Source organism: Belonocnema kinseyi, chromosome 9, assembly GCF_010883055.1.
Source record: "Belonocnema kinseyi isolate 2016_QV_RU_SX_M_011 chromosome 9, B_treatae_v1, whole genome shotgun sequence".
Taxonomy (NCBI): Eukaryota; Metazoa; Arthropoda; class Insecta; order Hymenoptera; family Cynipidae; genus Belonocnema; species Belonocnema kinseyi.
In genome coordinates this window covers 64383791-64410364 of record NC_046665.1, presented here as the reverse complement: position 1 = coordinate 64410364, position 26574 = coordinate 64383791, and the positions used below count along the sequence as shown (strand labels likewise).

At 28.0% G+C, this 26574-nt stretch overlaps 2 protein-coding genes across 4 annotated transcripts in view; both read right to left on the bottom strand.

The window, feature by feature from the left end:
- Window positions 1-16827, bottom strand: part of LOC117179583 — a 48247-nt gene extending 31420 nt beyond the window's left edge. The window contains exons 1-6 of one of the 2 annotated variants that reach the window (XM_033371537.1): window positions 16636-16827; window positions 12489-13043; window positions 7285-7866; window positions 7152-7211; window positions 6750-7070; window positions 4374-4599 (exon numbers count right to left, since the gene is read on the bottom strand). In XM_033371537.1, the coding sequence (XP_033227428.1) occupies window positions 4374-4599; window positions 6750-7070; window positions 7152-7211; window positions 7285-7866; window positions 12489-13043; window positions 16636-16708 (1817 nt within the window). In that variant the 5' untranslated portion in view covers window positions 16709-16827. The remainder of the gene's footprint in view (window positions 1-4373; window positions 4600-6749; window positions 7071-7151; window positions 7212-7284; window positions 7867-12488; window positions 13044-16635) is intronic. The other variant, XM_033371538.1, reaches the window with a different exon arrangement.
- A 1391-nt stretch (window positions 16828-18218) lies between these two features.
- LOC117179667 overlaps window positions 18219-26574 on the bottom strand; it is a 37623-nt gene continuing 29267 nt past the window's right edge. For both annotated transcript variants that reach the window (XM_033371685.1, XM_033371686.1), the window contains one exon: window positions 18219-20627. In XM_033371685.1, coding sequence (XP_033227576.1) covers window positions 19012-20627 — 1616 coding nt within the window. In that variant the 3' untranslated portion in view covers window positions 18219-19011. The remainder of the gene's footprint in view (window positions 20628-26574) is intronic.

The following is a 26574-nucleotide window of genomic DNA, read 5'->3' as shown; positions in this document are numbered from 1 at the left end:
GCGAGGGCGCATACTTTGAATAAAATATTTGTTATCATTCTCTTGAAATAAATGTGTTTTTTTCTTGAAAAAATACCGGTTTCATATGTATACACTTGGTATATCTCAAATTTTACTTCGGTACGCACTAGTTTAAATTCTCACGCCATACAAAGTTACCAATTACAGCTCAAGCAGATGATTCCCACATCAATCGTATATTTTCAACTACAACAATTTACAACAGGGGCCTTCAGCGAGGGGAAGTTTGGTCCAAAATACTCATTTGCCACATGCCCCGTTTCCTTCACTACACCGAATCACTCGGCACGGAAAAATTCCGTCTCACTGATACAGCTGAGTTGAGGTTCGTGGCAGTGGAAAAGAGACATGTGGCAAATGAATATTTGCGGCCGAATTTTCCCGCGCTACGAGCCCTGATCTACAACAATAGAATCCGCAAAACCTTCAATTATCAGCAATTACGTCGCAAAGTGTTGCAAATGTAAATCTTCGGACAATCAAAATCATGGAAAAAATACCAAAATGCCACCCCTATACAAGTGAAAAAGTAATAGAAGCAAAACAAGATTTAGTACCCCAAAAATCATCGCTTCATATGATGTTCTGGCACCATTTAGGTAAAGGGCTATTGAACACCAACTTTTTAGGAGGATCTATTGGCTCATAAAATGGCAGTGTCGAATAAAATATCTTGCATCACTCGAAGCGTGATTTAAGATCAGCTTAACCCTACTTGTGATATAATATACAATTTTGCGTGAAAAATAATCAAGGACATCTATGAAACGAAAGTTAGCACACTGCAATAATGATTTCGTGAGGAATTTAGCATTTTGAGGTTGCTAAGCAGACGTGTAAAGTAGCGTCTCTTTTCAGCAATTGATTATTATTTATAGAAATTTTTTCTTAGAATAGAGTTAATAAGTCGCGGTTAAAAAAAACGTCCACTTTTTGTCCAATTTATATTATATTTAATTTACCAAAAATAATTATTTAATAAAATTGATATTGTTCATAACAATACTTTCCTTTATTAATACTGATAGTGCGATTTCTTCTATTTTTATTTTGCTTTTTACCCACTTTTTAGTTAGTAAAGTAATAAATAATGCAAGTTAACAAACATAGTTGTTTAATCAATTTATTGTTCTTTATAGTATTTTTTTAGATAATAGCTAGAAAGTTGCGTTTTTTTCTTTAATTTTCAACTTTTTGTCCATTTTCCACTTAGAGTGTTGTAATAACTAGTTATATTTAACAAAAATTATTACTCAAACAAATTTTTATTGTCTATAACGCTCTTCTTCTATATTAATGCTAGATTGGAGCATGCTTTTAAATTTTTCACTTTATGTCAAACTTCACTCAGAGCCAAGTAATTATTAAATCACTCCGAGTGAAAAATAGGCAAATAGTTTAAGATTTCAGAAAAACCGCAAATTTCTACCATTAAACAAAGAGAATATTATATATAATATATATAATATATATATATATAATTTTATCAATTAAATTCTGATTGTGAATCTTTTTGTTGTATAATTATTTTTGTTGTTGTTAGTTCGAAGTACAATAAGTTTTCTAATATTACAGAAATAAATAATTTACAGTGAAATCTAATCAGTTGTGAATAATTACAAATAATTCTCAATAAAACATAAATGAACTAATTGAAGAATTATATAATCTAAAAAGATCACGTGTAAAATCGAAAACTGGTTTCAAAAATAGTTTTTGGTAATCCGTAATTTCTCTAATCTCGTCAGTTTTTTAATAAAGAATATTTTAATATATCATTACTAACCTTAGCAATTGTGTAAGAAAATCATCACATCACTATTGCACTAATAACATTCGTTGCCGATCACTGCAGATAAATTTAATTTAATTTTCCCTCGTTTTCTTGAAAAACACATCTTTTATAACTACAGTGACTAGTTGCGGATCCAATATGGCGGATTTTTTTTTTCAAAATTTGATCGTATTCGCTTGAAACTTGTTACTCGGGAGTTTTGAGGGTCGTTGATTACGAATATTAGGTATTTTCACTTCAATCAACAGCTAACTTCACGTCGTAGATTGCTGAGGGAAAAACAAGGGACCAAATGAATGGGATTCAGTTCATTTTTGCCTTATTTTGCTAATATCTTCGTAAAAACTAATAATTAATAAAATAATAATGATGAAAATTAATTCCAAAGATATTACAGAAATAAAGTATTGTTCCATGCATTTGATCCATTGTTTTCCCCTCAGCTTTTAACAAAATGAAGTTAGCTGATGGTTGAAGTGAAGATACCTAATGCAGTTACATTAAAAAATTTAAAAATGGCGGATTCAATATGGCGGACGATTTTTAAAATTCAAACGGATTTGCTTAAATATTGGCAGTTGATATAGTACAAGGTTAATTAAAAGTTTTAGAAAGACAAAAACACACACCCCGCTCTAAGGGCGCATGCGATTAATTAACATAGGGCCCCTTTGAAAGGGCTTGTTTCATCCTTTAATTTTTGATATTAGAGATGTTTGTAGCACGTTATGGTTAAGCTCTGCAATTTTTCGAAAATGGCTAAAAACGCCGTTTTTAGAGGTTTCAAACCCTACTTTCTCAAAAACGTGACGTGTGCGAAGTTTTTGAACCCAGATTCGTGTTCAGCATTTAAAATCTTTTTGAAAACACTAGATGCCATCTTATTTGCATCAAAAAAATTAAAATTTGCTGGGCAGTGTAATTCACATTACGAAAGGGCGGTTTTAGATCGAAAGGTTTTAGAATGCCCGACAATTTTTCCGAAACGTCTGCTAAAAAACACAGTTTTTTTATTACTGGACCCTGAAGCCTATATAAAGGAAACTAAATTAAATAACAATTTGTTTAAATGATTATTTTAGCTGCATTGAATTAAATATTCACTCACTCCAAGTGACAAGTGGATAAAAAGTGGAACAATTCAGAAAAAAACTTAATTTCCAGCATTATTTAAAAATATTATTTTTAACAATAATTATGAAATGTGTAAACAATTATATTTGTTAATATTAATTTACTATTACCTCACTCTGATTAGAAATTGTTTAAAAAGTCGATTTTTTTTGTTGTTGAAAAAGCTGCGACTTTCTACCTCTATTCTGAGAGAAAATTGCTAAAAAGGATAAATTGTTTAAACAATTTATTTGAACCTCTAATTAGCAGTATAAGGTGGTATCTTATGTATTAGAAACAATTTGCATTAAAAAAATACAGCATAAAAATCATAATTGGCGCTAAAAACTCTCAAAATCCATTTTTTTCAGTTATGAGGTTTTTTTAGGACCCTATAAAATATACTTATGGGGGGTATCTAAAAAGTAATATATTATTCGTATATAATAGCTAACTGTTAAGATAAGTGTTGAGTTTCAACTAGATTCAACTAATATTTACGATTCTGAATAAAATGTACAAAAACGTCTTTTTTCTTATAGGAAAACTTCACAGGGCTTGAGCCACCTATAAATACTTTTATATTTATTCGAAAAAAATAAACAAAAAAATATTTTTAACCACCCTAATACGCACAAAAGGGTTACTAGAATATTTAATATTTAAAGTTTTTTTTTTAAATTTCAAATGAAATGCCAGTTTTAATTTAATAATTCTAAAAAGCATTAAGAAATGTACATTCTTAAATTAGGTTTATTTAGTTAGAGAAGCTAACATAATAAATTAAACATTACAAAATTAGTAACTTTCTTGATTGGCGATTTAAAAATTAAGAAACTTTAAAAAAAATATTTGCGAATTTAAAGATTTGAAGCTAAAAAATGTAGTTCCAAGGCCTAAAAAATTCAACTATTTCAGAACTGCGCATTCAAAACTATAATTATGAATGAAAATTCTAGACATTTTAAAGATAATAAAAATTATTTAGAGGTGTCGTTCCATGTAGCAAATGAAATTCAATGTGATTAAATAGATTTTATTATTAAAAAATTAGATTTCTGTACGAAAAAAAAACATTCACTGCCATTTTCACAGGTCAAAATTGAAGCATTTTAAATATTGTATGTCTTCAATGTTTAATCATTCTAAAAACGTTAAAACTTGTATGATTTATTATTGGAAACTTCTGAAGGTACATTATTCTTAAAATATTTGCACAGGCCTTTGTGAAATTTCTATATTTACACTTTTTTTCAAATCTTTGAGAAATCTCTAAAATCTTTTTGAAATGTTTGATATTTTTTGAAACCTTCAAAATCTTTGTGAAATCTTGAAGATTTGCTTGAAATCCTTGATATATTTTTAAATCTTTGAAACATTGTGAAACCTTTGTGATTAAATCTTTCTAAATCTTTGAAATGTTTTGATAAAACCCAAAACTTACTTTTGCTGGTACTCTTTTCTTTCCTTTTGCCCTGTTGCCCCTTTTTCTTTTTCGTCAAGTTTCGGCAAATAAAGATCTTGTGTTATTAAGGAAGATAATTTTGCAGATTCCTGCTCAACATTTTGTATTATTCCAAATTCAACTGATCTATTATCGAGATGGGTTTGTTTTGTAACTCCTGGCCCAACAATGGCAGGTATTGTCGTATTAGGCTTTTCTCTAACTGCTAAAAAGTATTAAAATATGCAATGAGTCTCTGAATGTTTAGTAAATACCTGGAACAGGGTGTCTCCTCAAATTCTAGGGAAAAAATTCCCTCACAATTACAGTTTTTTCCAGGTGTCTCAAGTTTTTAAAGGTATAATTTTTCATAGTATAGAGCAATTCAGATATTTAGCTGTATTTAAAACAATTGACTCGGAATATGTATACAGTTTCGAGAGATTATTATAAATAATGTTGTTTTTTTCAATTTTCAAGGATTAAATTAATATGTTTAATTTAGAAAGATTTGACGAATTATTTTACAAGATATTCTTGCATATGTTAGCGCCATCGATAAATTAAATAATTAAATAATACTGAAAACATAATTAATCATTTCTTGAATTTGTCTTTAAAGTTCATGAATTTGAATAATTGAAAAAAATTGTATTGTATCTTCATATACTTCAAATTCAGTACATATTTAGGTAAAACTGATGTAGGAATAATTAAATTCAATTTAAAAAGTCTTAAATTCTTAACCTTTAAGTAAAAATATTTCGTTTTCAACCAGAAAGAATTCTACCAAGAAAGATGATTTTTCAATTAATAAAGGGAAAAGTTTCAACCCTTTTGTTGAATTTTCAACTAAAAAAGATCAATTTTCAACAATTTTTAACAAAAAAGTTTTACTTTCAACCAAGAAAGAGAAATTTGCAACCATATAGTTAAAGTTTGAACTAAAAGTCAGTTTTCAACCAAAAATTGAATAATTATATTTCCAGTTAAAAAATTAATTTTGTACAAGAAAAAAAGAAAATTTTCAACCAAAGTGATGAATCTTTTTGGTAGAACATTAATCTTTTTGTCAGAAAATTAATCTTTTTGTTATAAAATTCATCTATTCCAGTTAAAAATTCATAATTTTAACTCAAAATTCATCACTGATTGAAAATTTGCTTGTTTTGTAGAAAATTAATTTTTTTAATGCTGAAATAATTATTCCATTTTTGATTAAAAACTGATTTTTTCAATGAAATAATTGAATTTTTAACTAAAATTATGAATATTTCACTGGATTACTTGAATTTCCATCTAAAAAGATTAACATTCAAATTTAAATCAATCATTTTTAAATTAAAAAAATGAATTTTTAACAAGAGTAACTCTGAAGCAAAAAGATGAATTTTCAACCACAATAAGAAATATTTGACTGAAATGCTTGAATTTTTAACCATGAAGATGAATTTTCAAACAAAAAACTTATTTGTCTAAACAAAAAAAAATCGATTTTTCAACATTCATGAATTTTCAACTAAAACCGATAAATATTCAACCATATAGTTGAATTTTGAAGTAAAAAAGAGCAGTTTTCAACTTAAATAATTGAGTTTTAAACCATAAACTTTAATTTCTGCGAAACGACGAATTTAAAAAAAAAAATTAGTTTTCAACCAAAGATTGAATAAATACATTTTTAGTGCAACAAAAATTAATGTTCTACCAAAAAGATTAATTTCTAACTAGAAAATTTTTAACGAAATAGAATTTCAACCGGAATAGTTAAATCAGTAAAAAAAGTAATTTCCAGCAAAAGAAAAAACAAATTTTCAACAAAGTACTTTATTTTTAAACAAAATTTTTTTCTCGATTAAAATGATGAATTTTTACTCAAAGAAATTAGTTTTTACAAAAGAGTTTAAATTTGAATCTAATAACAAAATTTTCATTTTGAAAAAGATGAATTCTGAACTAAAATTGATATCTCAACCAAAAAAGATTTTAATTTTTACTTAAAAACGGTTGAATATTCAACTAAGAAAGATTTTCCAGTCAAGAGAGTGAAAAAATTTGAAACAGATTGTTGTAAATAAAAAATGAAATACCTTAATTTGAAGAAAAAAAAATATTTTGAAAAAAAAGATGAATTGTCAACCAAGATTTATTTTCTACGAATAAAAACGAATATTCAAGAAAATAGATGAATTTTTGATCAGATACTTAAATTTTCAACTAAAAACGATCTATTTTTAAACAAAAATAGAGTAGTTATTCAATTTCATATTGCAATGAAAAAAAATCAGGCACGTATTCGAAAAAATTCCTTGGCATTTCCAGATTTTCCAGGTAGGCTAGACATACTGTGGAATTGTAAATGGAACAAATGCTTACCTCTCAATGACTCGAATTTTTTCTCCACAATATCTGTAATCATACAGTTCGACTCTCCCAGAATTTGACGAAAACAGCGCCTACAAACTTCTTTACGACTATTTCTCGTATTAAGATAGAAATGAGCTTGGTTTGATTGAAATTCAATCACACTACGTACGAAATCAAATCTTGACTTGTATGTAGCATTTTTCCAATAGTCATTGAATATTTGCTTCTGCTCATCTTCATTAATCCTTAAACAACAATTAAATGAACACTGAATTATCGAACCAACTCTCATCAATCCGCTCGCTGGATCTTTTGGAACCAAGGAAACATCTAAAAGAGGAAAAAAAAAAACAAATAGAGATGCACACGAGACTTTTATCCCCAATTTTGTATGTATAATTTAACCATTACCAGTCTTTTTATTCGCTGTCACGTATTGGCGAGTAATTTGTGAATTTTCGCCGAATAAGCCTGAAAAGAAAAATACCACTGAAAGAAAAAAGCTAAGAAATGTACAAAATTACAGACAAAAACAAAAACTTACTATAGCTGCTCATTCGCTCGTTGATTTCGAGCATCTTTTTTTCTAAAACAGTTGTAATAAAATAATCTTTCTCATCAAGGACATGACGAAAACATTCTCTGCAAACTTCCTGTCGACTTTTTTCTGTATCAAGATAGTATTTCGCAACATATATTGGTGGAGAAAAACGCGTTTCTAGTTCCATTTTTGTCATCTTGTTCAGAAAATCGACTCTTAAATTGGTTGCAGGATTTCTCCAGTACGAGCTGTAAATTGATTTTTGCACCTCTTCTTTGACTAACATATGACACTTTCTTCCACAACGAGGTAGAGGAGTCCAATTATCGTGGGTTACTTCGTTATCTGAATTTTTGGATATTTTATGAACATCCACAGGCCCAGCATCGAGATTTACTTCTGTGGATGATTGAGCTTCGACTTTTATATATTCGATATCCAGATCTCCTTCTTTCAATTTAATCGTCTCTGTAGGGCTGTACGCCCTTATCTTACAAGGCTGCTCTACACTATCAGAAACGTGTCTTCTCTTTAGACTTGATTCTGTTCCCGGTTTCAATGTCTCGTTTCTGGATTGTAGAGAATCTGAAAAAATAAATTTTATTGCAAATTTATTTTATGATAATGTTTGGAATTATAATTCTTCTGAACAATTTTTCCTCCCAAGTCAAATTTATACTTTATTATACTGCTTATTTAAATCCAAATAGAAAACATCGTACGTATCTATTATCTAAAATAATGAAAAAGAAGAGCAACGACAATATTTTTGATAATTTGTGGAAATTTATGTCAACTTTAAAATTACTATATAATATTTTTGTATGAACGATCAAACTGTCACATTTTCGTCAAAAATTTTCTATTTCCAATCAAAAACACCTGTATAACCCAAAGTTGTTCCAAATGATAAGATTAATGTTTAAAGTCAAATGATTTTTGCTCGATCCAATATCCAGCCAATACCAATATCTTTCTTAAGGGCATGTGATACTTAGAAAATTGTCGATTTTACCAGTTTTAGGTTCCGACGGCTTTTTTTCTTTAATAATCAATATTTTGTCTTAAAAATTTGGGACATGATAGTGACCATGCTAACGGACGTCCCCACACACTTTTTTTTGGTTTAATTCAAAAAAGTTTTAATTTAGCAAAATCTGATTAATTTGCACAGCGCTTAGGAATTAGTATCGATTTTACCAGTTTTAGGTTCCGACGGCTTTTTTTCTAGAATAATCAATATTTGGTCTTAAAAATTTGGGAAATGATAGCGAACATGCTAACGGACGTCCCCACATACTTTTTTTGTGTTTTTTTATCAAAAAAATTTTGATATTGCTAACAACTTGCGTGTATATTTCGAGGTTATGTGTGTTACAATTCACCCGAGCGTTGCTTCCAAACTGCACAATATTTTTGGCCGAAAACTTTGGACTTGCAAATAAACATAGTATCTAATCTCCCGGAACTAACCCTTTTTGCAGGCAATCAAAGAAGTTTATTTCATAAATAATTTCCAGATTATCGGAGAGGCAGAGATGATATTGCACAATAATTTTTTTTTGTTATTATCCCTCAAAAAAGAGTTCGGGGACGTCCGTTATGATATTTTATAGCATCTCCGAATTCAGTTTTTAAAAATTTTCATTTTTGTGGAAAAAAAGCCGGGGAAACTGTAAGTATCACATGCCCTTAAAAGTACCGAATTCAAGTATAAAATGCCAACCAAACCCAAAATTTGTGCAAAACTTTATCATTTAATGACACTGAATGATAATCAGATTAATAAGAATAATACTTTTTTAATCGCAAAACCCAATATTCAAGGAAAAACACTAATATTACAAAAAAAACATATAGTTCTAAATTGCTAATCTTCTTTGAAATTGAAAGACTTTTGTTTCTAAAAACCAATTTCTGGTATTTCCGCTGAAAATATATTACATAACCTTAAATTGTTCAAAAGTTTTAAATCCTAGTAACACCGCATATTCCCTCAATATTTCCACCATATTTCCTGCAATATCCGCAATATTAAAGGAAATATGGTAGGAATATTGCTGGAGTGTCTCTATGTCCTTTTTCTGAACTATAAAGTTGATAATTTTTCAAGTTTTTACCAAAAGTATCCGTAGATCTAGCGGATACTTTTTGGTAAAAACTTGGCAGAGACACTCCAGCAATATTTCTACCATATTTCCTGTAATATTGCGGATGTTGCAGGAAATATGGTAGAAATATTGAGGGAATATGCGGTCTTACTAGGGAATCTTCTTTAAACTTGAATCGATATTTCCGGCAAAAACCGTTAGCTTAATCTATAATTTCATACAAAGTTATACACTTATTTGAAATATAATTCAAATTATAATGATTTTTGTTTGAAAATAGCATGTTCGACGAAACACACAAACACAGTTTGAAATTCCTGAAGCGTATAAATTTTATTTTGTACACAAAAATCATTAAAATTTAAGCATAATGATTTTTTTTCAATTCCCAAAATTCCCAACGATAACCACTAACATAACAGAAAATTGTTCAGAAATGTAAATCTTCTTCGAAATCTAATGATTTTTGTTTAAAATAACCTATTTTCGGTGAAAAAAGTTAATATAACCTGAAAATGTTCTAAAACTGCATATATTGTTCAAACTATAATGATTATTGTTTTAAAATAAAACATTTTTATGTAAAACGTTAAAAAAAAATAAATCATTTAAGTCAAATTATTTTTTTAAGAATACAAATTTCCGGTACAAAACGGAAACAAAACCAAAGAACGTAAAGGTTATGCGAAACTTTTAATCTTTTAAATTACATATTTTGGTATTAAAAAGACTGCTTTATATATAGTACTATACTGGTGTAAAACGGTAAAAGAATGTCAAATTGCTGAAAATTGTGAATCTTGATGATTTTTGTCAAAAATATTTATTTTCAGCGAAAAGCACTCAAATAAAACATGTATATTTTCAACAATTTATAAGACAATTTAAAAAATTGTATTTAAACCGCACAAGGGCATCTAAAAAGCAGCGATGTTTCTCGATTAGCATAAGGGATTATTACTGATTATTGCAACAAATTTTAAAAAACAAACCAAACGAGTTATTAGAATATTTGTATTTTTTCTTCTGATTTAGACAAAAAAGCCGTCCTTCTAATTCAAGTTTAATTTATAAAAGCTCATTCCATTCCTTCATATGTTCTTTACACTTCTATTCTTCACGTTTTTATTGTATATTTATAATCGAATTGTTTCATTCAAAAGATGAGTAACCGAATTTCTCTTTTGAAATTTGTTGCAATAATGAATATGTCATTTTAATTGAAAAACTTTATAATTTAGGATATAAAACAATTTTCAGGATATCAACCAAAGAGGTGAATTTTAAAATAAACTTATGAAAGTTTCAACTGAAACAATATTTACATTTTCAGTTGAAAACAAAATTTTTTAACCAAAAAAGAAACGAATTTCTAAGAAAATGTTTAAATTTTTGATGATAAAAATTCCTTTTAACCTAGAAAAAAACATTTTTTAGTTAAATTGCTCATTTTTAAAACAAAGAAATCAATTTTTTATTAAAACGATGAATCTTCATCCAAACAAATTAATTTGTAACAACAGATATAATTTTCAACCAAGTATTTTTATCTCCAACCTATAAGATGAATTTGCAACTAAAATGATAATTATTTAACTGGAATACTTGAATTTTTAATCGAAAATAAGAGTATGTAAACAAAGAGATTAACTTTTAAAAAACACATTTTTTTACATACAAAAAATCGATTTTTTAACAAAAATACGTGAAATTCCAACGAAATAGTTGAATTTTTAATTAAAAGGCAAAATTTTAGCCAGATTGTTAAATTTTGAACAAGAAAAGATTACATTTTTACCAAAAATGTAACAGTTAAATTCTCAGTTGGAGAAATTCATTTTCAAACAAACTGACGAATCTTCAACTGAAATAGGTCAATTTTATACCTACCAAAAACATGAACTTTTAATCATAAAGTTTAATTTTCTACAAGAAAAGACGAATTTTCCATAAAGCACATCAATTTTCAAAGAAATAGATTAATTTTTAAACAAAAAATATCAACTTTTAAAAAATAGACGATTTTTTACCAAAAAAAGATAAAATTTCAACCAAAAATAGAATAGTTGAATTTTTCATTAAAAATCTGTTACATTTTCAAAAAGAGATGAATCTTGAAACAACAAAATTAATTTGTAACAAAAGAGTAACTTTTAACCGCAAGTAGTTGAATTTGTAACTAAAAAAGTATAAATTTGCAACGAACAGTGTAACCAAAGTTTCTATCCTTATTCAGAAGAACTCTAAAAACTACTTGAAGTATCTTTTTTTGTTTTTAAATTTGTTAGAGGGAACTTTTAAATTGTGACGAATTCCGACTTGAAACAGGGATTTTTAAAAATTGTATTACTTTCCGGAAACTCCCTGTCCTAAAATAAAAACAATAATTATTTTCTAAAATTCCCTATTTCGAGCCGGATAAATGAGGAGTAAGTGAATAAAACGTGATAAATCCATGTTATGAAAAATGATTGTTTCTCTATGTTTGGGCTATCACCAATTCGATTATCAAACTTAAGTCAGCGAAACAAATCTCAAAGAGCAAAAAATTGCAAAAAGTTTTTCTTATAATGGAAAAAAGTACGAATTCTTTTTCTTATAAAGTATAGATAAAAATGTACAAAATCGAACTCTAGGAAAATTCAATTATTTAAATCATATGATACGCTTTCTTTTTAAATCATAAAACTAACTAATGTTTAAAAAATTAAGTACCGTTGAACAATAATAAATTATGATTCAATCAGAGTAAACTGAGATAATCTACAAAATCTAAGATCCATAAAGCGTGAAATACTAAATATATCCGTAACATAATAAACTTGGATTTTGCTGTGATCAGAAATAAGTTACCGGGTTTCAAAATAAATTCTCGGTTTTTAAATAAAATTCCCGGTTTTTAATAAAATTTCCGGTCAAGTTGTCACCCTGGAAATATACATATCAATAAAAGGCAAATAAATTACTTATCAGAACATTATATCAGGGTGTCCCTTTACTGAAAAAAGTATTTTTACGTAAAAAAAAGTTTACAAAAAGTGTGGAACAGCGAAGCCTGTAGTAATAAAAAATTAACACAAAGTTTGAAATACTCACTTTTATACGTAAATGACCATTGCGCATAAGCAATGTCCAAAAAATGTTCAGACTCATTAAGAGTGATACCGAGGCACTTTTTGCACATCTCTTTTGGTCTTGACGCAGGAGATGTCAGATAGAATTTGGGAATATTACACTGATCATTCGTTTGAATCATTCCTTCCACAAAACGCAATCTTGAATCGTACGTTTTTTCAAGGCAGTATCTGTTGAAAAGATTCTTTTGTTGAGGTTTTGTAACCCTGACGTGACATTGTTGGTTACAATAAGGTAGTATTGTCCACTTTTTTGATGATTTATCATCACCGAGGTTGTTGTCAGAGATTTCTTTTTTTTCTTCGCCATTGGTTATTAATGAAAGGGGATCATTTAACAGCAAAGGATCTTGTGAGTTCGTTACTGTTTCGGATACGTCAACAAAGGAGTCTGCGTGACTGTATCCTGAGGCGTCATACTCGATTTTCACATCTGCGTAGTCAAAATCGCATTCTTCATATTCAATATTATTGAAAGACGTTCCCTCCTCTTCCACTTCTTTTTCCGCTGTGGCATCTACGTAAATAAAAACTGTAAATTAGGAAGCAAACTCAAATTACGTAATAGCTCAGGGTGCAGTAATTGTACAGAAATTTAATATAAACTTAATTTTACGAGCCGAAGAAACCTGATGATGGAAAAACGAACTATAACTCGAAATAACTTTCAAGCAGAATAAATTCTAATTTGAAATTGTTTTATTTCGTTTATTGAAGATTCTACGTTAAAAATGTTACAAGTTTATGATTCTGGTCTTTAATTATTAATGTTCAAGGAAAATGAAAAATTATTCAGCGAAAAATTAGTTAATTTTTTCAATGAAGTTTTGCGGTAACTCAGATATAATATTCGCGTTAATACTTGATTTGTATTGTATTTATTTTTGTTTGCAGTTGCTTTTTCCTGAAGATTATCTTTTTATTTATAAATGTTTTTATTTGTTTAAAAACTCAACAGTTTTGTTAAAGTATTTCTTTTTGGTAGAAAAATCAACTGTTATGTTAAAAATTCAACTATTTCGTAGGAAATTTACTTGTTTAAAATTAATATTTTGTGTTAAAAAGTTAATTGAAATCTTTTTTGCGTGAAAGTTCAAATACTTTTTTGAAAATTCGTCTTTTTAATTTACAAATTTATCTATTTTGGAATAAATTGCATCTTTCTTATATAAAAATGGAACTATATGGTTAAAAACTCAACTGTTTTTTTTTTGTTTAGAAAAATTGTCTTTTTAATTAAAAAATTCATTTATTTTTGTAAAAACTGCATCTTTCTTGGATTGAAATGTAACTGTTTAGTTGAGAGTTAATCCTTTTTGCTTGAGAATTCAACAATTTTGTTTGCAATACTTTGTTAAAAAATCATTTTTCTTGTTTGAAGATTCATATTTTTAGTTGAAAATTCATCTCTTTTGGTTGAAAATTACATTTTTTTACAGAAAAATCGTCTTTTGGCTCGCAAGTTCAATACTTTAGGTGAACCTTTTTTCATTCTTGACTGAAAAATCTTTATTTGTTAAAAGTTATCTTTTTGGTTTTAAAATTCTTTTTTTGAATGAAATTTCATATTTTTGGTTGAAATATCAACTTCTACGACTTTATGTTGAGAATTAATCTTTTTAGGTTGAAAATTAAATTTTGTTGATGAAATTTCAACAATTTTGTTAAGAATTCATCGTTTTTCGAAAAAAAATTCAAATACATTTTTTGTTGAAAATTTGTCTTCTTGATTAAAAAAATTAATCTGTTTTAGTAGGAAACTGATCGCCTATGTATTGAATAAGGTTCACCTAAAGTATTGAACCTTCAAGCCAAAATACGAGTTTACTGCACAAAAATTGAATACATAGCCAGAAAATTCTACATTACCTATATTACCGACCTCACTGTTTTAGTTTACTGCATTTTCTTTGAACTTTAGAACTTTTTTTGTAAATGAAAAATCCGACTGAAAATTTGGAAAATATATCAGAAGACCATAAACTACGCTTGTGTACTTCATTTGAGTAGAAATTTCTGTGGTGAGAAGTAATACTTTCTGGTTAAAAATGCATTTTTTTGTTGAAGATTCATATTTTTAGCAGAAAATTCATCTCTTTGGCTGAAACGTAAACTATTTGGTTGGAAACTGATCTTATTTAATTGAGAATTCAAATGCGTTCAACAAAATTTCGTTTGATTGAAGGTTTATTTCCTTGGTTCAAAATTGAAATATTTCATTGAAAATTAATTTTTGTGTTGAAAATTCAATGTTTATAGAGAAAATTCATCATTCGACTTGAAGATTCAATAATTAGGTGAACCTTTTTTTATTTTATGACAGAAAAATCTTTTTTGGTCGAATATTTGTCTTTTTGTTTGAAAAATTCTTTTTTTTTAAATGAAATTTCATCTTTTTTGTTAAAATAACAACTATTACGCTTTTTTGTTTAGACTTCATCTTTTTATGTTGGAAATTTAATTATTTTGTTGAAAATTCTAGTACTGTAGTTTTTAATTGAAAATTCGACTGCGTTAAACATTTTTTTTAAGGTTTATATCTTTGATTGAGAATTGAACTATTTTATTGAAAATTAATTTTGGTTGTGAAAATTAATATTTTCTGGTTGAAAGATCAATTTTTATGCAAAAATTCATCTGTTGGCTTGAAGATTCAATAATTAGATGAATCTTTTTTCTTTAATGACAGAAAAATCTTTATTTGTCGAATATTCGTCTTTTTGTTTTAAAAATTCTTTTTTCTTTCAAATAAAATTTCATCTTTTTTGGTTGAAATAACTGCTATTACGCTTTTTTGTCGACACTTCATCTTTTTAGGTTAAAAATTCAATTATTTTGTTGAAAATTCTAGTAATTTGTTAAAAAGTCATCTTTTACGGTATAAGTCATTTTTTTCGTTTACAATAAATAAATTTTAAATTTGTTCCTGAAATAAGGTATTAAATAAGGTGATGCAAAATAAAATTGCTGTTAAATATTAATGGCCAGACAAAATAAAAAATTGGTCAATGTTAGCAAATGCGATTTATGCGTTTCAAGAATTACGCCTGGTCGCGGTTTCGAATTAGACGAGCCGCGGGGGGGGGGGGGGGGGGGGGGGGGGGGGGGGGGGGGGGGGGGGATGACTGTAGTCACACATGCATCACAAAACAAGTAGCACAGCGATAAAGCGCAGTACCTTAGTTGGATACTGCGTCACGATGCGCCACATTGCGACACGGCCCTGGCGATTATGTTCGAAGACGCTTAATTTAAGTCGAAGGTCAGAACAAAAACCGTGCTTTAAAAATTGAAATTCGAGTGTATTTCTTGAACCCACAAATTATGTAAAGTAAGGGGGGGGGGGGTATTTGGTTAATGTTCGTTACAGGACGGAAGTGGGTTTTGTATAGGGCCTATGATCTGTTACATAATTTAAGTACAGACCCTTATTTTATTCTACTTTTGAAAAGTTACTATTTTTACATGATATACTGTAATTATAGTACAGTGGGAATCACATTCAGGATGTCCATTTAAGTCGTTCCTCGAACTGATGATCCCGCAATTTGTGACGCGGGGATCGCTGCTCAATTAAGCGTGATTGAGTGTGATAAATAACAAGAGGGCTGCACTCTCCGAGCTTTGGTTGGGTCATGCCTCGAAATTAAACAGAAATGATTCACCCGACCCTGTCTGCTTTACATTCGGAGCGGCGAATGTTGTGTTCGATTTAAGTGAAGGCCATTTACAACCATGCCCACAACTTCACTTAAACGGGATTTCCAGTGTAGTCTTTCTTTTCAATAGAGTTGTAACTTAGTTTATCAATTTAAAAATTCAAATTGAAGACAGTAAAATGTAACCCAAAAGAAAGCAAACAATTTTTTCGCATAAAATATTTATCTGAAGCAGATTATATTATGAAAATAAGGATGTGTCTGTAGATACAAAAAAAATTTGACTATTTGTACCGAAATTTCAGTACAGATAGACCCTTTTCCAGCTTCGTTCGAACCGAAATTTCGGTACGCATAGCCACGGCTTTATAAAAATAAATGATCTATATAGTATATTTCAATCTATAAAATGTAGTCTTGAGAATTGAATTGTAAACACGTAAGAATTACCTTGTTCAGAAACAATTAAAGAAGTCGACGGTTTTGAGGCAAGCCTATTTTCCTTTGTCAAATCCAAATCCATTTGAAAACAAGCAGTCCATAAATCATAAACAAGAAACACATATATCCTTCACATATTTCAGTTTTTACAAACTTGAACTTTCAGATACTTCACAAACAACGCAAACACCAAATGCCTATAACCCAGCCTAACCTTACTTTTAGAAAGCAGATGTGGTGGGCGGGGCAAAAGGTACTATCGATATTTATCGAATTAATCGAGTTTTCTTTTAAATAAAAATGAAATGATTTTTCCTTAACAAGCATTGAATCCATTATTAATCAAATTATTAAATAAAATGATAAACTTGTTTAAAAATAATCATTAATAATTTCATAAATTCGAATTGAAAGAGTTTGAAAATTAATCAAATAATTTGCACGACTTTGAATTGAAAACGTTCCAAATCAAACAATTTTAGATTAGAAAAAAATTTGTGAAAATACCATTTTCCTTTAAATAAAAATAATGATGAATATGTTCTACATAATTGCAGCAAATTAATTATTAACCAAACTCTTGAATATCAATTTAATTTTTTTAAATAATAAGAATTTTGAGTTGAACGCCTTTAAAATTAAAAAATATATACATATATTGATCGATTTTGAATTGAAAAAGTTCTAAATAAATCAATTTAAGATCGATAAAATTTGAAAAACAACCAGATTTCTAATAGGACGAAAAGTAATTGAACTTATATAAATTATAAATAAAAGCGTTTAAAATTACATAATTTAACATTGAAAATATATGAGAATTTTTTAATTACGAGCTCCCAAAATTTATAAGTTTCAGACTGAAATTTAGAAAATTGGACAATTTCATTAGAAAGGAGTTAAATAATTTTATTTTTTATTGAAGAATCTAGAAATGAAATGATTTCAGATACAAAATTTCAAAAAGCCAAACTTCGAATGTATTATTTCTACTTAAAGCGTTCGAAATTAATTAATTTAACATTTATAACGTTTGAATATAAATCATTTTCAATCCGAAGCGATTCAAATTTGACAGTTTCAGAAATCTAGAACTAAGTATAATGTTTCAAAGTAAAAGTGTCTGAAATTATATACCTAGTGTTTTAAATTACTAATACATGAAAATATTACAATTTAACACATTTTTCCAAGATTGAAAAATATTTATCGTCATATTGAACATTCAAATTGTAAACATGTTTTTGCAATTGAAATATTCTACAAAATGAGCAAAGTAACAAATAATTTTGGATGAGAAACATTAAAAATGAAAACATTTCTAATACACATATTCTACCTACTTCAAAGTTTGTCTCAGAAATCTTTTGTCTGGTTTATTACAAATGAAAATGAATAATGATCAAATTTTTGCGTAATTTTTATCATATAAAATGTCCGGTAACACTCCATATTAATTTATTATACTATGAAATAAAAGGATGGCATGGAATGCTAAAGTCGAAATCAAACAAACCGTGAAAATGCTCCTTAGATTTCTGTTTATATTCGTTCTTAAAAAAATTATAACTAAAGCAGTAAAAAAATTCATAAAAATTTCGAAACTTTTTATTCTAAAAAATATAAGAACTACACAATGAGCGAAAATAATCTGCATGCCTATTTTTACACCTGTTACTGATGTGCCTTAATTGTTATAATATTGCCATTACAAATTTTCCTCAAATAAGCCAAATAGTCTGAATATTCGAAGGCAAAATGTCAAATGTCAAAACGTCAAATTTCGATGTTTTCGAAAAATTGAAACAACTCTGAAAATAATTCAGGGTAATTTTGAAATTATTGAGCGCATTTTAAAGACAAGTCTATAGTATTCTTCCAAATTTTTAAGATAGTTTTCGAATTTTTTTCTAGATCCTTCCCTAGGGTCGAATTTTGGTGCAAAAGCATCCAAATTTCAGGAATGTGTAAATAATTACAATTCTTTAAAAATAACTATTTATTATATTCTACTAAAGTTTAGTAATAATACTAAAAATATTGTTTTGATTATTTAAAATCCTTATGTGAGGAAAGAGTTTTGAAAATATTTAAAGAATTTAGAAAAATAATATGGAAATTTGCCACCAAAATGCGCCAAAGAATTTTAAAAAATGATAATTATTTCCAAAGTTGAGCAAATTTTTCTTGAACATCGAGATTTGACGTTTTTTTGTAATATTTTTTTATTAAATTTCCGGTACTGTATATTCCAGGGTGTAGTATTAGCCACACTTTTTAAACAAAACATATATTTAAACTCACAAGTTCCTAGTATCAACTACTATTTACAAACTGTCCCCCTTGTAACTTATAATCAATCCCCTATTCCTTTTTCCATGAAAATTATACAGTTTTTAAATCTTTTGATTTATGGTATGTTTTTATGCCAGAATATTTCGAATTCACTTCTTCATGATTTTCCTCAGACTTTTCTTCCTTAACCATGCCTTGCAGGTGATTAAAATGAGTTTTATTATGCACTTTTTTGAATGACTTTTTGGGTGGTTCCTCGAGATCTATAATGTCCACTTCCGGGCCACTGATTCTCAAATCCAATTCCTCTTCAACAGTACTATCTTCTGAAAGTTCATCATTGTTTTCTTGCGTATCGATATTTGCGAAGGGTCTCTTCCAAGACCTTTCTCTATCCTTCCTTCGAGAACTGCAGTCTTTCAGATTCAAATAAGAAGAATGGCCATTCTCAACAGCTGGTAAACCTTTGTAGAAACTGCGTACACCAGGGCTCAGGAAAGGCAAAAGATTCAAAAGATTCTTCTTCTTTTTCTCAGTCATAGGAACAACTTCAAGCTGTTTCAGTTTTCTTCTGCCAAGACTATGAACCTCGAATTTCATTATACAAAATGGATCAGTTTTTGACCAACTATACTTGCAATAAACTCCTTCTTTTGTATATCGCAACCATCTAACATTCTCCAATATTAAAGGTTCATCTTTCTTAACACTATGTGTCGCCAGAGCCTCGCTGAACTCAAAATCGTAAAAATTCTTTGCCTTCATAACAAGAACTTCGCGTTGATAATCTGGCTCATCACCCTCTACAGCAAACGCATCATACCAATCTGATGGCTCTTCGATGCTACCAATATGATTTTTCATCGTTTCTAGCCAATCATTAGTTAAACTTTGTTCAATTGGGGAATGTTTGTCCACGAAGAACTTATGGTTCACGGCCAGTAGAGTTTTGTGATTCGCAAGTAAATGCAAAAACATCCTGGAAAGGTTTTTGCGTCGACTCTCTCCATGGCAGGAAGTAGAATATATGATTACTGATTTGATTCTAGGAGGTAAATTTTGTAAATATTGATATAAACAAGATGCGATTTCATTGCCGGTTTTTCGCCCCTGAGTCTGATCCCACATGTAGGTCTTGAGTTTACATGTCGAGCGATTTTTTGATTGCGCCTGAATTGTTAAACCGTAAGTCCAAAGTGGTTGTGTGTAGTAAGAAGTCGGCTCGTCGACAAGCGGAGTTGGTAAACTGTGATGAAGAGTGAACGAACAAACCAGGACCGAATTGAATGAGTTTGCCGACCCTTCATCTTGAAGATAGCAGGTGTAAGACTCTATGGCCTGATTAACGTGGACATCATGAAGACTTCGCATTTTGCTTTGAACATAAACATCACTTGCCGCACTAATCCGCTCCTCAGCTGTTGCGCACTGTTCACAATCGACCTGATGCGTGGATTGAAATTTCAGATTCATTTTTGTCAAGACCTCTATGTACGCATCGATATCAACAGGATTGGAAATCTCCTTTCTATAAAGATTGTACATTATCTCAATTGTCAACCCGAACGGTAGATATTTACTGGAACCATCCTCGGTGACATTGTGAATTTTGCTTATTAGTGGAAATTTCATTATGTGTGCTTCTACTACTCTAGTTTTATCGACTACAGAACTCGCTGGGAAAAACTCTGCTACATCTCGATGACCTATACAAAAATAAAATAAACACTTTAATGTGGAAACATTTTTTAGAATAGAAATATTTAATATTTAAAACGTTTACGAATGACATAATTTTACATGAAGAGATACAATTTCGAATTTGAAATTATCAAAACCTTTCAGTTTTAACAATTCTTTATTGAAAACGCTTACAAATGAAAATTGGTTTTGAATACAAATATTAGATCATTTAATAGTTTGCAGTAACAGTATTATGCAGGGACAATATATGCTGTTTTCAAGGGATTTTAGACAACACGTATTAGTGTTCTAAAGAGTTTAAGTGCTCGGAGAAATTCTCACGAGCATGAGAATATGCTCGATCTTTATGTGCTTTGAGAATTTAATGGGGATTTTTAAGAATTTTGAATTATGAATTAAAAATCGTATTTTCTATCTTTGTTAATAATAATTACATTATTTAAATTTCGCGGCAAAATGTATCACTTTAAATTGGAAAGGGCGCTTTATTTAAATGGTAAAAGAAGTCAAAGTAATAGGAAACATATTTTTTGCATTAAACAGTGTCTTGTTCAGGGTTGCTAGAATATCCCAACTTCTAAATTCTCCTAGATATAAAGCCAATGATACACCTAGAAGATTAATAATATTAATGCAAAAAAATTGTATTTCTAAATACATTTTAAACACTTTTAGTAAAGTTTTCAATTAAAAAAGATAAATTTCGAACCTAAGAAACAAATTTTTAACTAAAGTGATGAATTTTCATCTAAAAAAGATCCATTTTCCACCACAATTAGAATAGTTAAGATGTTAGAAAAATAAATATTAAAAAAAAACAATGAATTTTCAACATAATAGTTTTTTCCTAAAAATTTTTTAAATTAAAAACAGAAGAATTACATTTTTATTTAAAACAATCATTTTTCGATAAAAAAAGATAGACTTTCAATAAAATTTATAAATTTTCTAATAAAAAAGATAAATTTACAAAGAAAAACTACAATATAATAGTTTAATTTGCAGCTAGTAAAGTGAATTTTAAACAAAACGAAAACGGGTTTTCAGCAAACTTGATTAATTTTCACCTAAAAATATAAATTTTTTAACAAAAATGGAATAACTACATCCTCAGTCAAAAAAATTAATTATTAACTAAAAAACCAACAATTTTCATGGAAAGAAGTCAATTTTTAATCACAGTGATGAATTTTCCACAAAAAATATGAATTTATGATCAAATAGAGGAATTTAAAACACAAAACATAAATTTTCTATTGAAAAAAACGGATTTTTAATTAAATATATTTTTTTCAGCCAAGGAAATGAATTCTTAACAAAAATAGAATAATTAAATAGTTGGACTTTAAAATAAAACAGATAAATTTTCAACTAAAAATAGAATAGTTAAATTTTCAGTAAAAAACTTAATTTTCAATAGAATCTAAGTAAATTTTCAACGAAATAGTATAATTTTCAATCAAGAAGATTCAATTTCTATGAAAAAAATAAATTTTCGAAAAAAAATAGAACAGTTACAATATCAGTTTCAACCAATAAGATGAATGTTCTACCAAAATAGACGAATTTTTAACAAAGTACATGAATTTGCAACCAAATATTGGAAACTTTAAAGAAACTTATTAACAAAAAAGAGGAATTTGTCACCAAGAAGCTTAAACATTTTCCCAAAAATTTTAATTTTCAATAAAATACAGGAGTTTTAAACTAAATAAATGAATTTTCAAATGAAAAAGATAAATTTTGAAACAAACATGTACGAGTTAAATTTTCAGTTAAAACAATTAATTTTCAACTAGAAAACCTAATTTTGAACAATAATATTAAATTTAAAAAAAATGTATATTTGATATTTCAACCAAAAAGGATTTTTATTTTATACCAAAAATATTTGATTTCAACTAAAAAAGATGAATTTTGAACAAAATAATTTAAATCCTCAATCAAGAGAAATTAATTTTCCACCAAACAGTTGCGATTGTTAATCAGAATCGCAGTATCTAACACAGGAAGACCGGCAAATGTCAATTTAATTTCGGTTCATAACTTTTGTAATGACTGAAATATCCGCCACCAGTTGCGAGTCCGATTCTCGCTGCCTGCGTTTTATTATTTTGTTCTTTATTTATAAAAATGTTTATGAGAATAATTTCCTTTGATAATCTTTAAAAACTATGCTAGTAATCTTTTTTTTATGATACTTTCAAGGAGAAACTTATTTTTTTAACTTTAGCATATTTCTTGCAAATAATATTTTTTCTAAATGTTATTAATTCTTTTCAGAATGTTTACCAATTATATTTGAAATTATAAGTATGAGCTTTGTTAGGTACGAAATATGAATGCGTTCTTGACTTAAAGGATAGTTTTTTGTTTTTCAAATAACAGGTTTTAGTTTTAAGAACCTCGTTCATACTTCTAATTTTAAATATAATCTGTGAAAATTATGAAAATAATTAGTAACATTTGTGTAAAAAAAATTGGTTTACGAAAAAAACAATAAATCTAAAAAATAAAACAAAAAAGTGCAGGGAGCCAATCGAAAGTATGTTTAGCCAAACTCTATATGGATTGTGGCGGATATTTCAAAATCGATTTTCTCGAAAACGGTGAAACATTGTATATTACTACATTCGAAAATTAATACTTAGGTAAAGCGCAATATATTAAATATGCTGAACTTCATCTATTTTTAGTAATTCTGTTGAAACTTCTGTTAGGTGTTGAAAGAAAAACCCTAAAATATATTTTGAAAAAATTAACACTTTTAGTCCTTTTTTGAGATTCCATAACTTTAGTTATTTTAATTGCATGAAGATGTATATACATATTTTTATTTAATCATATAAAGATATAATTTTAAAAAATATTTAATTTTTTTTAACTTTTTGGCTTTTAAAAAAAAATTTGATAACAGTTTTTGATTTTCTTTAATTTTTCCTACGGATAGCTTACAAAGCACTCTAAAAGCCCTGTGAATATAAAAATGGGATCTCTTTTAGCACTCGAAGACAACGTATACATCGTCTCGGCGCACGTTTTTAATTATTTCTCGAAATCTAAGGGAGATCTCTTTCTATAACAAAAAAATAAAAAATTGATGAATCTAAATTTTTTTTCTAAATTCTATCGATATTCCATCGAAACTACGCCTTATTATAAATGATTTAAAAAAAAGTACATCTTAATATCATTAAAATCATTGAAGTTATGAATGTTGCAAAAGGAGAAAGTTTTTTTGGATTTTTCAGAACCTAATAGTTACATCTTCCAGACTAATAGCTTGAAATTTATGTAAAAATAGAAACGATTTTTAATCAAAAACAGAATTGTATGGAAAAAAGTCGTTTCAATTTTTTAATAAATTTCAATCTTTTAGTCTGGAAAATTTCGTAACTATTCGGTTCTGCCTATATTTATTTATAAATTTATCCAAAAAGAGTTTATTTCGCATCCGCGTCTTGGAAATAAATTTGATTTATTTTGAAAATTTTGTGTAATAAGTGAATTACGGTTCGTCTAAAATCCCTTGAAAAACAACATCAGATGTTATGTATTTAAAAAAATAAGAGATAGGAAACTTGAAGTTAGAATTATCGCTCATTAAGTATTGTTGGATGATTGCCAAAAAGATGACAATTTCAGGCAATGAGATTTTTGAAAATAAATAAATTTCTGAACAGCCCAAAATGAATTTTTTAAATAAGGGTAATCCAAGAGATTATAAAAATAAAAAACTAAGAGAATAATACATCTTTGCATGTAAAAAATTAAAAATTTAAGCCGTTATTATCAATAATTTAAATATTCATTAAAAGCTTAACATTTTTTATGTAAAACTCGTGAAGTAAACATAATTGATTTTCAAAATCTTTAATTCTAAAATGATACTCGTAATTTTGATCTTTTTCAATTATATACAAGTGATACCTGTTAACTTTAAATATTTAAAAAAGATTCACATTATTTACGATTTTTTCATTTTGTAGTTTGCGAGAGGCGCGCGACAAGACATCGGGCTTTTCAATTTATAATTTCTAAACGAAGTTGACTAAAATTTGGAAACTTTACTGAATTATGCATCAGAGTTGTCCAAATTTTTTATTTCTAATTTTTATTTATATCACCCTCATATTTTTTTGATGCCACGTCAAAAAACCCCTTCAAAAATATTTAAGTTAGAGGTTTAAAAAAATCCATTTTTGTAAATTTTATTCACAATCGTCATTATCCCGTTAATTGAGTTGAAACTTAACATTTCCATCACAATTAGTGATAGAATGAGAACTAAAAATTTCTTTTTAAATATCGACCCCATAAGTCTACTTTATAGGGTCTCAAAATAACCACATACGTGGAAAATAGCGTATTGCGTGTTTTTGCCGCTTATTACGATTTTTTTAAATACATACAAATTGCCTGTAATAAATTAAAACAAAACTCTCTCAGAATAGTGCTAGAAAGTTGCGGGTTCTCCTAAAATTTTTGACTTTTTGTAAATTAAGAACTTAGAACAAGGAAATAATTAACGAAATTTAACAAGCATTGTGATTTAAACAAATGATTATTGTTTATAACTTTCTTCTATAAATATGCTAGATAGTTGTTTCTTTCTGAAATATTTAACTTTTTTCCACGGTTTAATTAGCGAGATAATAAATAATTCAAGTTAACAAACATAATTGATTAACAAATTTATTATTGTTTCTAACTGTCTTCTCTTCAGAGATGAATTTACAGGCGTTTTTTTATCGGACGCTTATTTCGTTTATAACGATTCAAAAACATTTTAAAAAATGGTAAAAACAAGAAAAGCAGACCTTAATATTTAAGAGACATCAGTACATACTGCAAGAACTATTTCAGGAAATTATATTTATAAAAAAGAAAGAGATTGTTTAAAAATGATTCTATCTGCTGTTTATTCGTTATTTGTTTATAACTAAAGAGACAAAACAAAGTAAAGTTCAGAATTAAGGCAACTTTCTAGCAATTTTATAAGAGAAGATAGTTATAAGCAATAATAAATTGTGAAAAATTGTTGCTTGTTATCTTGCATTAATTATTATCTCATTAAGTGAAATGTGGAAAAATATTTTCAAATTCCAGAAAAACAGCAACTACTTAGAATTAGTAAAGAAGAAAAACAGTTTTAAACAATAATATTTTTGACTAAACTGCATTAACTAACTAAACGGTGTCTAACTAAACTGCAACTTTCTGTAAGTGAAAAAAGGACAAAAAGTGTAAATTTGTTAGAAAAAACTGCAACTTTCTAGCCTTATTCTAAGAGAATATTACTAGAAAGAATGATAAATGGTTCACACAATTATTTCTGGTAAATTCAGTTGATTATTGCCGTGCTTTAACTGAAAAATTGAAAACAAGTTAAAAAATTTGAATAACGCCGTGACTTTCTAACTTTATTATTTTTGTATTATTTTATTCATCACAAACAATTCATAATAAAAAAAACCACAAAAATCGTAATTTGTGCCAAAAACTTGCAAAAGCCATTTAATTTCAACCCAATTTACTAAATATTGACAATTATGAATAAAATGTACAAGAACACATTTTTTCTTATGAAAAATATTTATTGATTAATTGATTTGAATTAAAATATAATTATTTTAAACGCATTTATTTTTCTGTGTATTTGAACAAATTTAGCGGCGATGTATAAAAAAAACACATTTTTCATGGTACGCAGCTGCTCACGTATTTCTAATTTTTTAAAACAATCCAGAGGGAGCATGCACACAATTTCACGCGTCTTTTTAAATATCTAAACATGTCAAAATAGTACTATTGATATGTAAAATTAAATAAATGTATATATAAGGACATAAGGACAACCGCAGGATTTCGCCAGGAGCGGGTGCTAATCTGAAAAATTGCACCCGCTTCCAGCGAAATCGCGGTAAAATTTCAGCCATAACCACGTCT